This window comes from Somniosus microcephalus, chromosome 13, assembly GCF_052327205.1.
Source record: "Somniosus microcephalus isolate GS21.2 chromosome 13, FLI_Smic_1.0, whole genome shotgun sequence".
NCBI classification, from domain to species: Eukaryota; Metazoa; Chordata; class Chondrichthyes; order Squaliformes; family Somniosidae; genus Somniosus; species Somniosus microcephalus.
Genome location: NC_140999.1, coordinates 170264249 through 170276385, shown reverse-complemented (window position 1 = coordinate 170276385; position 12137 = coordinate 170264249). Strand labels below are relative to the sequence as shown.

At 43.5% G+C, this 12137-nt stretch overlaps 1 protein-coding gene across 9 annotated transcripts in view; it reads right to left on the bottom strand.

The window, feature by feature from the left end:
- LOC147108767 (uncharacterized) overlaps positions 1-12137 on the bottom strand; it is a 347177-nt gene that overhangs the window by 61760 nt on the left and 273280 nt on the right. For all 9 annotated transcript variants that reach the window (XM_086005566.1, XM_086005565.1, XM_086005572.1 and 6 more), the window contains 4 exons: positions 10664-10768; positions 6505-6547; positions 4339-4414; positions 1852-2070 (listed from right to left, as the gene is read on the bottom strand). In XM_086005566.1, the coding sequence (XP_085861692.1) occupies positions 1852-2070; positions 4339-4414; positions 6505-6547; positions 10664-10768 (443 nt within the window). The remainder of the gene's footprint in view (positions 1-1851; positions 2071-4338; positions 4415-6504; positions 6548-10663; positions 10769-12137) is intronic.

The window sequence follows — 12137 nt, the reverse complement described above, 5'->3', positions numbered from 1 at the left end:
GCGCAGGTAGGCCCCACAGCGGCGGCGGACCTAGGTGAGGCAGCGCAAGTCTAAAAGCGGCGGCAGAGCGCAGGTAGGCCCCACAGCAGCGGCGGACCTGGGTGAGGCGGCGGCGGTGGAGCACGTCTAAAAGCGGCGGCAGAGCACATGTAGGCCCCACAGCGGCGGCGGAGCGAGTCTAAAAGTGGTGGCAGAGCGCAGGTAGGCTTATCAATCTCCAATCTCCGAACTCAGAGGGAGGGAGAGAAGTAAAAAGTAATCGAAGTGTGACGTCACCAGAAAGCAGGTAAGTGATTGGTTGGTTGGTGAGTACTTCTCTCTTTTTTTAAACTTAAACTCTGTGGTTTATAGTTTCCAAGCTCTCTGTGGTGTAGCGGGGACTGTTGGTAAACTTAAGTGGGTACTTAAGGAAGTGGCCCTAGAAATAGTGGATGCATTGCTGGTCATCTTCCAAAATTCGATAGACTCTGGAACAGTACCTATGGATTGGCGGGTAGCTAATGTTACCCCACTGTTCAAAAAAGGTGGTCGAGAGAAAACGGGGAATGACAGACCGGTAAGCCGGACATCGGTAGTGGGGAAAATGCTAGAGTCCATTATAAAAGATGTAATAGCAGAGCACTTGGAAAGCAGTGACTGGATCGGACAAAGTCAACATGGATTTACAAAAGGTAAATTGTGCTTGACTAATCTACTGGAATTTTTTGAGGATGTAACTGGTAAAATAGATAAGGGAGAACCAGTGGATGTGGTGTATTTGGACTTTCAAAAGGCTTTTGATAAGGTCCCGCATAAGAGATTAGTGTGTAAAGTTAAGGCACATGGGATTGGGGGCATGGTATTGACTTGGATAGAGAACTGGTTGGCAGACAGAAAGCAAAGAGTTGGAATAAACTGGTCTTTTTCCGAGTGGCAGGCAGTGACTAGTGGGGTACCACAGGGATCGGTCCTTGGACCCCAGCTATTCACAATATATATTAATGATCTAGACGAGGGAACTAGATGTAATATCTCCAAGTTTGCAGACGACACAAAGCTGGGTGGGCGTGTGCGCTGTGAGGAGGATGCAGAGAAACTCCAGTATGATTTGGACAGGTTGGGTGATTGGGCAGAAGCATGGCAGATGCAATATAACGTGGATAAATGCGAGGTTATCAAAAACAAGGCGGCAGATTATTATCTGAATGGCTATAGATTGGGAGAAGGGGAAGTGCAACGAGACCTGGGCGTCCTTGTGCACCAGTCGCTGAAGGTAAGCATGCAGGTGCAGCAGGCGGTTAAGGCGGCAAATGGTATGTTGGCCTTCATAGCGAGAGGATTCAAGTACAGGAGCAAGGATGTCTTGCTGCAGTTGTACAGGGCCTTGGCGAGACCACATCTTGAGTATTGTGTGCAGTTTTGGTCACCTTATGAGGAAGGATGTTCTTGCCATGGAGGGAGTGCAGCGAAAATTCACCAGACTGATACCTAGGATGGCAGGAATGACGTATGGAGAGAGATTGGGTCGATTAGGCTTATGTATGCTAGGGTTTAGAAGAATGAGAGGGGATCTCATTGAAACTTATAAAATTCTAACAGGACTAGACAGACTAGGTGCAGGAAGGATGTTCCCGATGGCAGGAGAGTCCAGAACCAGGGGTCACAGGCTAAGGATAAGGGGTAAGCCATTTAGGACTGAGATGAGGAGGAATTTATTCACCCAGAGAGTGGTGAACCTGTGGAATTCTCTACCACACAAGGCAGTTGAGGCCAATTCATTAAATATATTCAAGAAGTGGGCTCGAGGGGCTGAATGGCTTACTCCTGCTCCTATCTTCTATGTTTCTATGAACAATGTAGAAAGTGTCTTACCTGTAGCTCTTATGTAGTTCCACCACCCGTTCTTCGAGTTCTTTTGTCTGATTTGGTGCAAAGCGAATCTCACTGACATAGTCAGGTCCATGTTCCTCGGGATCATAATCTCCCAGTTCTGCCTGAACAGTGTAGGAGCCCAATAGAGCATGTGTAACAAAAGAGCAAGGCAATCGCCCAGAGATAATATCATCTCTCAGCTGCAGACATAGGTAATACCTGAAGTAGAACAGAGCCAATAAAGTAATCACTTGTGAGACAACGTACATCAAATACCAGGTTACAGCAAGCCTGTTCCAGTACACTGACATTCACCAGTCTGGAAACACAACACAGCATTGTTCCTGTATCGCTAAAATAAGAGCCTTCATTAAAGTGCCACTGAGAGAACTGGGTGGTACAAAGAGTCAGACATTAGCCCATCACTTCTGGGACCTGGTTTCAAATCCAGCCCAGGCTGAGGGCATTAAAGTCCTTCCCATCTCCTGGCTGTAAGGGCTGAATGAGCGTGGGTATGTGTCATTAATTTGGTACTAATGGTTAAGTGGTGAGAAAAATGGCGGGGGGGGGGGGGGTGGTGGGGGTGGGTGGAAAGGGAGGAGAAAATGCTCTTCGGAGGTTGGGGCTGAAGCACATCGTCGGAGCAGGGTGAAGAGCGCTTTACTCTGCATCTGGCTGTACCATACCTGACCCAGAAGCACTGGGTTCCTGAATGGAAAGTGTTCTATTTCCCAGCACTAACATCTCTTACTTTGCCGAGCACAAAAAAGGTTCAGTGTCTTGATAGAGCCAGTTTATAAAATATCAATCACAGAAATGTATTGTCATGTCATTTGGCCATGAGGCGGCTGATGAAAATGACACACAACTGCTCTTGCTCTTTGTGAAGTACTTCTTCATAAAGAGTCATATTTGCACAGAAGGAGCCATTCAGCCCCTCAAGTCCGTGCCGGCTCTCTGCAGAGCAATCCAGTCAGCCCCATTCCCCCGCTCTATCCCCGTAGCCCTGCAAGTTTATTTCCCTCAAGTGCCTATCCAGTCTCTGTTGAGTCTGTGTGTCCCAGTTATGCTTATTATAAATCACTGGACACAGACAACAAGAATAACTTTAACAGGTCTTTACTATTCGGAGGTCAGGGCTGAACTGCCCAGCAAATCACTACACAACGTTTATATACCGGTGTGGTCACCACCGGTATTACAGTATACAGCAGCCAAGAGAAAGTAGTACATCTCTTAAGGTAGTTCTCTTAAGGTGGAACAGGTTACATACACCACAGTCTCCCCTTGAAAATATTGAATTTATCCTTTCAGGGGAAAAATTACATTCAAAACACATTTTTATATTTGTACCTAATAATACCGTTTAACCTTTTGCAGCATTTTGTTGCAATTCTCTGTCAAAACAAACCAGTTTTAGCATGTTCATGAGAAGATGGGGGAAATCCCAGTCACTCAAGTGGTTAAAAACATTTGACTGCAAAGCAAAAAGGTCAGGGGTTCATGTTTCAGTGTTGCTTCACACTCTCACTTGGCTCAGCTTGGCGGATTTCTGAACTTCTCAGCTGCACGGCTAGATGCAGAATCAGACAAAAGTGCGAAGCTCTGCCTCTGGGGACAAGGAGGGGCGAGGTGAATGATCACTGTTCAGCTATGGGGTTTCAGTCGCACCTCCAGCAGCCTTACCACACAGCAAGCGTTGAAAAGTCATTAGCACACAATGCCTTGCCCTCTTGGCTATAGGGGAGAGTGCGTTTGTTAAGAAAACACGAATGAAAAATGTTTTTTTTGGTCTTTGTATTTCTCCGATTGCGCCTAAACCGAGACGGTAACATATTCTGAGTGGCAAGTTCTTGCCTTCATTGCATTCCAACCATTGATTCAGGTTTTTCTAACAAATGAACATAGATAAAACCAGTGTGCCACATGGCATGCGAAAAGGATAGCTGGCACCCTTGAAAGGCATCAGTCAAGGCTATCCCACTACAGTGTGTCAGTTGTCTAGCATTGGTGTCTGTGCATCTGGTTGTGTTCCAAACGCACTGCTTTAAAAAATATATATCAGCCTATTTTTCTACGTTTTCATGGCAAAATCACAAGAGAGACGGAATTAGAAAAGGTCAGGTCATGGCAAAGCTGAATACACATTAATCACACCAATGTCAATACCATGAAGCAGACATGCTCTATGTGGGTAAACTTGACTTACGACTTCAAAGCACGTCCTTTTTGCCCCTTTTCCAACATCTCAGAGAACCTTCAGAGCTGTACAACTGACTTAGTAAATGTAAACACTTCCTAATTGTGCTACTTGCTCCAGGAGATATCCTCATTTTTAAAAATGGCAGATGTAACTTGGAGAAAAATGTGCTCCCTTAAAAATGCAAGGAATATGGGTAACGAAAGATAACATTTAGACATGCATATATTCAGGAATGAGTGAATGGCATCACGTGTACTCATGAATCAATAATTGTTTAAGCTTACCTTGTGATATCTTCAGACAGCTGGGTTGGATCTGGGGGATAGAACTTGACTGTGTATGCAAGATGCCAAGGGCCACCTACAGAGAAAGGAAGGCCAACAACAGAAAGAACGCATGAAGGATAATCCAAAAGGGATTGTGTTCATAGCCTTGACTACGACTACATTGTGAAATGCTGAAAAGAAAGGCAGAAGCAGCCTTTCCATCCTTGGAATGGACTGCCAGATGCAGAGCCAGTGAAAAACTGGTGCATTTTAAACCCTGAAAATGAAGTACTTTCACTTGGCAGAGAAAAAAAAAGTGCTATTGTTTACAAACAACACCATTAATAAACAACCCTGAGGATGTTTCATTGCATTCTATCCCAATGCTATAAACACCTTAAAGACTGGAATGAAAAAAGGAACATTTTCTCTGAGATAATATTAAAAGGTGGTTAAAGTTACATTTCTGGATTCTTGGCCCCAGACGCATCACAGGTAGGGGAGGGAGCACAGTTTACAGACTTACAATACCTTTCACTTTGATGTACGGATCAGCAGCTGTGGAAAAGATTTGTTCCAAAATTGTGGGTCTCTGCACCTTTTGAAAATGTATTGCTTCTGTTATGAATACTAGACAGCCATGTCAGTTCATGTTCTAATCAAGACTATGATCTATGACGGATTGTGCTGTTCTTCAAGACCAGTTCTATTATGGAATCGTTAGAATCTGCAAGTGGCTAATGATTTTCACGGTCAATGTTTTACTGCAAAATATTCCTGTTTGAATAGCTGTATCTTTTATTCTGCTATTCCTCCTCCTACATTTGAAGAAATAAGATATTATCCTATAAAATAAGACTATAAAGCATCCTAATTTTATTTGGGGCTTTTCTTCAAGATACTCTGCAGAAAAGAAATTTAATTAATTAATGGCCAAATTCAACTAATTTATAGTCAAAATAATTATAGTAGAGCACATGGCAATGGGAGACAGAATATATTCAGTGACTGTTAAAATCATCAAGGCAAATTAAAGTTTAAAAAGCACAAGATAAAAGGGTTTTAAAACAGAACTTTGTTGAAAAAGCAAATTAAATTACCAACAAACCCAACCTGTCTGCATAACACCAGTTCTCAGGTACTGTACTATGACACATCATTTGTTTTTACAATGATTGAAAAAAGGGAAATGTTGAACATTCTGTTTTAGATTTCCTGAGGTGTAAATCTCAGTTTGGGCTTCAGATTGAATTTGTATGACTGTTCATCGAGCATTAGAATTCCATACAATATATGATGGGACAGAGTTATAATAATGAGAAAGATGATCTCAGAAATGTCATTTCACCTTGAAAATGATGCTTTTTAATAACTGGAGATAAATTTGGTACAGTCTGCAGTACGATCTCTTGATCAAATCTACCTCAGCTCTCCACCTTTGCACGATTATACACACTCTGCACAGAGCACAACAGTCTGCACAGAAAATAAGGACACAGATATCGCAAACGATTTGAGTACGTGCATCAGGTCAGCCTCTTTTTTTAAAAAACAAAACTAACTTAGCAGCCAATCTAGTTTAAAATTAAAATTTCTATCCCTTTTTCAAATGGGAAGGATGTGTCAACATCTACTCTCATGCACTTCATAAAAACAAACCTAGTTCAGAAAGGTAGGCTTCAGTATTTTAATACCAAACTGACTCCAATCAATTTGAGTCTTGCCTGAAGAAAGAAGAATATAGAGTTTGTCTGCTTTACATGCATGGATAAATAAACCAATTATGCCGACTGTGAAAATGCAAAACCGAAAGCAACAGAAGGCTTGATGTACAAAAGTGACAAGAAAATGACAATGACACGTGCATTAAAAATGGAATAGAGTGACAGAGGTGAACTCATCCTAAGAAAGGTGACAGCTTCAAATCTGGAAGGACAGCAAATCTATTGAAGAGAATAATAACTTTAAATGAAAGCGACAGTTAGAGACATGGCAGTAAGAGAGAGGGCAATAAGTGGGCTTTACTGTATATGAGAACGATCACACATCAAATTCAGTTCTGTGCACGTGGCCAAAAGTTAAAAGCTGATGAAATACACTAAAAATTGAATGTATTGCTCAGTACAGCTTCTGAAGTAAATGGATGGTTTTAATGTTTGTTTCCAAGAGACATAAAAGACTCACTTCGAATTTGTTTCTTTATATCTTTTGAAGGGTCCAGCCAGTTCTGAAAATACAAAAATATCATCACAAAGACAGCACATATATTTTCATGCACCCAAATTTTCATACATTGAAGAGGCAACATTGCCTGTGACCAACATTCCATTACAGCTGTTAATAACATCTAAAGTTGCAATAGTGCCATTTATAAAGTTCATAATTAAATACATAATTATAGGCCCTTAAGTTTAATTGTCATTGCCAAGTGGTCTCATTAATGTATAAATATTACCCGTCAAAATGGTTCAACTTAAGACTGTAAAATGGAGTCAGTAATCAGTCTTTAAGCAAGTGTTATCATTTTTATGCTATCAATAAACCGAAAAAAACCTAAACTGCCAAAATGTGATGAGGACGCCACAAATATGCCTGCTGCTGTAACGAAAGTCACAGGTACTGTGATAACTTCAAGGAGTCATAGTTTGAGACACGCTTTAAAAATGAAAAAAACTGTGGCACTGCGAAACACTTCGGCCGGAATTTTGTTCAGGGAGGTGGGTTTTGGGGGGTGGCGGGGGGGGGGGGCAGGGAAAAAAAGGTCCAAGGTGGGCAAGAAATCCGGGAGGCCGGTTTTCCCACAAGCCCCATCGATTTAATTGTTGCGAGAGGTCGGTCCAGGGGAGAGATCAACAGGATGTGGGTCGGGATCAGCTGGGTTGGGGGTGGGGGGGGTGGGTTGTTGTGTTGCAGGAATGGCAGGGGATCGGCATTTGGGCCGGGGGGGGGGGGGGGGGGGGGCGGAAATGATCAGAGAATGGTCCTGGTCCTCCTCATCGGGTGGTAGGGGAGGGCGAGGGTGAGGGTGATTGGAGACCGTATGGCGGGAGGTGGGGCTGTCTCCGATTGCTGGGGGTGGGTTAGGCAAGGACCTTGGATCCAGGAGTTAGGTATAAAGCCACTTACTTCCTGGATGCAGCAGTCTCCACCTCGGTTTAACTGCTGGGTTTCACGAATTGAGAAACCCGTCCAACAGGCAGTTAAAAACAAAATGGGGGGGGGGGGGGGGGAGAAATAGAGGCTTCCAGCCTTATTATAATATTTAAATTGAGGTAAAGCCCCCTGGCAGCGGGTTGGCTGCCTGCGTCCCCCTGCCCATCCTGCCTCCACTAAAACCAGAAGTGGTCGGGTTGGAGACGGGATCAGGTCGGGATTCACATTTTTAACAATTTAACTGCCCCCACGCTCCAAACCCACCTGTATTTTAATGGGGATATTCCGGCCATTATAACAGCAATTAGAAGCATGCATTTTTCAAATTTAAAACCCAATAAATATTTGAATATGCAATTTTTGAAATTAAAAATGTTCACAATAGCTCTGATCATTTGACTGCATGAAAATAGCAATGCAAACTATTGCTGCTGAGAAATCAAAAGTATGTATGACTGTAAATGAAATGATAGTCGAAAGCCTTCATGGGTGGTGAGAAATGTACATTCACCAATAGGTAAATCCCCATTTTTTCATCACTTCTTTTAAGCAGATCTCTTCAGTCTTGATTATCTGACCTATATGGATTCGCACCCATTATTCCCACGGGCAATTACAAATAAATCTTTCTATGGCATGCTGCACTTGCAGTTGTCTTGAAGCTTTGTATTGTTTTCTGTTCCATTACAAGTGGTGCAGTACACAGAATATTACTGTTCCCACGTGCTGTGTCACACATTCTGTGTGAGTTTGTGCTAGCAATTTTCCAAATAACGTCAGGCGTGTCATTGAGAGAGATACCTGGCAGAGCCCAAGTACTTCCTCATGGGAAGAGGGATCAAAACTGAAGGGATCATCACCCGGAAGGTGGGTTGGCACTTCAAGTATTATAATGAGGCTGGAAGCCGCATATTTAACCTGCTGTGCCGGTTTAACTGTGGCCGGCCGGGGTCTCGGCAGCTGCACCGAGGCGAGGACAGCCTCGGAGAGCACTCCTTGTGGGCCGGGAGGAGCAGGAGTGCTTCCTCACGGCCCCCCCACCATCAGCCCCCCCCCCCCCCACGGTATTGGACCCACCCCCGGGGATTGGACCTTCACCCCTCCTCTCCCCCCACCCCCCCCCCAAACCCTGGGGTGGGGGCTTGCACCTATGGGGATACGGCCTCTTCTCCAGCATTCCCCGCCTGACTGGAAGCCAGCCGGTCAATCAGGTTGACTTCCAGGCAGGGAATCCGTCCGTGACGGCTCATGCACACTTTGGAGTTAAAACTCCACAGCGTGCAGTGCGGGGAAACCCAGACTTCCGGGCCTCCCCGCTCCTGGCGGGTCAAAATCTTAAAATTCCGGCATATATATCTGTGTTAAATCAAGTCAGACTCCCCTGGTGGCTGATCAGTGTCTGGATTCCCTGCTAATCTACTGGGTTGGGACATGTGTTATCTTGTGGTCTGGGGAGGCTGGCTTTATTTTTTGCATCAGTCTCTTTTTTTTTGATGATTTTAAATTCAGACTGGGTAGGATGGGGTGGGAGGAGGTCAGTGAGTGGAAAAATCCAAATGAGGTATTTTCCCACAAGGTTTTACCAGGGCTGAATTGGCACTTTGGGTAATAAATCATCGGAATTGTGTTTCATGACAAAACACCAACAAATGTATCTGTCCATCCAATGTTAAGTCCAATTATCCAGCATCTCAAACTCTTGGAATTTTGTCCCAGATTGAAGCCAGCCATGACTGACATGCATCCCACACATCCATGAGACATGCACAAACATACTCTGCACTTATCGGGCCTGTCTTGCATAATGCTGCTTAAGCCAGTGAGTGGGGTGACTGCTCTAGCATTGAATCTTTAAAATGGTATTTTAAAATTTCAGATACTGATCTACCTCGATCTACCACTTGTGAATCAAGGATTATTCCAAATGGCTTGTACTCCCTTAGTACTTTGTGATTTTCCCCGAAGTAAATTATGGTTTGAGATCACAGTAATTAAATACCAACTATTAGTAGAAATAATAAAATATGCATAGTGAGTTTTAAAGAGAGCAAGGAGTTGGCTTGAGGGGTGTGATAACAATGGAGCCAACATGCTTAATGCAAGATGGTGGGCTGGAGTTGGCTAAGGGAAGCAAGCCAGATGATGTTAAGCTGTGAGACAGCAGATCATGGATACAGAAGCAAAAGGAGAGGCCTAAAACAATGATGTACATATACATGGAGAAAGGGACCAGCTCTGCAAAATTCCTTCTACAAGAACATTTAACTTTAATTGACCTAAAGATGTTCTTATTTACAGCAATTAGACTGCGTGTCCTTAAAGGGATAGGCCAGGAATGTGAATGCACCTGTCAACTTACAAACTACCCTCAGAAAAACAATTCACCTTTGTGCTTTGTGAACTGATCTCACTCATAACAGTTCCCCAATGTGATAGTAGGATTATGAATGAAATTCTGAGTATTTTTTTATTCATTCGTGGGATGTGGGCATCGCTGGCAAGGCCAGCATTTATTGCCCATCCTTAATTGCCCTCGAGAAGGTGGTTGTGAGCTGCCGCCTTGAACCGCTGCAGTCCGTGTGGTGAGGGTACTCCCACAGTGCTGTTAGGTAGGGAGTGCTAGGATTTTGACCCAGCGATGAAGGAGGAACTTCGATATGTTTCCAAGTCAGGATGGTGTGCGACTTGGAGGTGGTGGTGGTCCCGTGCAACTGCTCCCCTTCTCCTTCTTGGTGGCAGAGGTTTGGGAGGTGCTGTCGAAGAAACATTGATGAGTTGCTGCAGTGTATCTTGTAGATGGCACACACTGCAGTATGGTGGAGGGAGTGAATGTTTAAGCAGGGTGGGGTGCCAATCAAGCTGTGTTGTTGGAGCTGCACTCATCCAGGCAAGTGGAGTATTCCATCACACTCCTGACTTGTGCCTTGTAGATGGTGGATGAGGAGTCAGGTGGTAAGTCACTCGCCACAGAATACCCAGCTTCTGACCTGCTCTCGTAGCCACAGTACTTGTGGCTGATCCAGTTAAGTTTCTGGTCAATGGTGACCCCCAGGATGTTTATGGTAGGGGGATTAGACTATGGTAATGCCATTGAATGGGTGTGTATTACTGTATGACAGATTGACCGTATTGCTCAAAAGATCCGAGGAAAACAATCACATTTAGTAATAAGTAGAATTACATAATTCACCTTTTGGCTTTCAGAATCACAGAATGTAAGCCCATAGTAGTCCTTCTCCAGCAGATTGAGGTGCTCGCAGACCAGGTCAAACAGCACTTGGCCCTTGGCACGTTTCTGTGAGTGAGAAAAAGTGTTACAAAATAGGGAATGGCTGTTGAAAGCATGTGTACTTGTCAAGTTAAGCATGTAAAATCCATTCTGAGCTCGAGAGAGAGATTTTACAGGAATTTATGGAGCTGCTTTTCAGCCCCACTGGTGACTCAATAAAGCCATCTACTGGATGCAAATCTTCCATCGCTACAAATATTTGCAATCGTGGATCTATATTTCAACAGTCGGAGCTGTGGGAATTAAAAGGTATCTGAAGAGTCCAAGAGTTGAGATAAAGTGAGAGAATCTGATTTGCAAACCCCTTGTGGCCCTGCTTAAGATGTGTAACAAATCCCCTACAGCAACTGAACACTTATCCAAGAGCTTTTCTATGCAAAAAAAAAAGTTGGAAAACAAAAATTCCTTATTGAGCATTTTGACAATCTATCATGGGTTAATGGTTGCTGTCAGGCACCACATAATGAATCTAAATTTTCAGTTGCTATGGAGTCAAGAGTTTTATGACCTCCACAAATCACAGACTGGCTCCAACGTACATTTCCAATGGTACCTGCTAGGGATAGGTTGCTCTCACAGCAGCAGTCATATTTTTTTGATAGTTACATCACATAATTCCACAGGGATGTGGCATTTGGGAAAGAAGCTTGTTTGAAAGTAACAGCAAGAATTTCTGCATTATAAGAGATGTGTGAAAGTTACAATACCTGAAAATTGTTTGAAAAAAATCAGTGATTTGTGACCAGAGATGCAACTATTGATTTGCAAGGCACATTCCACTGCTTCTCATAGTGAAAGCCTGAGCTGTTTAGCCTATGAGTGGGTGGCGGTTTCATTATAACTGCACTATCCATTTTTTCCCCTCTGTTTGAAGTGAAGATGTTTGATTGGTCGCAAAAGGGGGACGATTTAAAGGTTTTCTGCACTCATTTGATATTTTGGCTTGAATTCCTGCACTTATTTAATGTTACATTTCTCAAACTCCATTATAGGTTTTGATGATTGCCGTTTCAGATTTCACGTTTAGATTTCTTTGGCGAATTGTTGAACTGTAAAACTACAGAACATTGGAAAAAAAACTCAAGCGCCTTTAGAACCCAATTATAGACAAAAAGATTCTTACGTACTAACTTGACAGCTAAATCTTCCCAAAGGCAACAAAGTAGTTAAATGAACAAATGCAGCAGTGAACCAGCCTTCTCCCTCATTTCTTCACACCTAAACTAACTTATTATTTATTAGGTTCTAATTTTCTTTGGTAGCACATAGGTTGATTTGTTGGGGCAAAATTGCATCTGCATCCTTGTTTTCAAATCCCTCCATGGCCTCGCCCCTCCCCATCTCCGGAATCTCCTCCAGCCCCACAACCCTCATA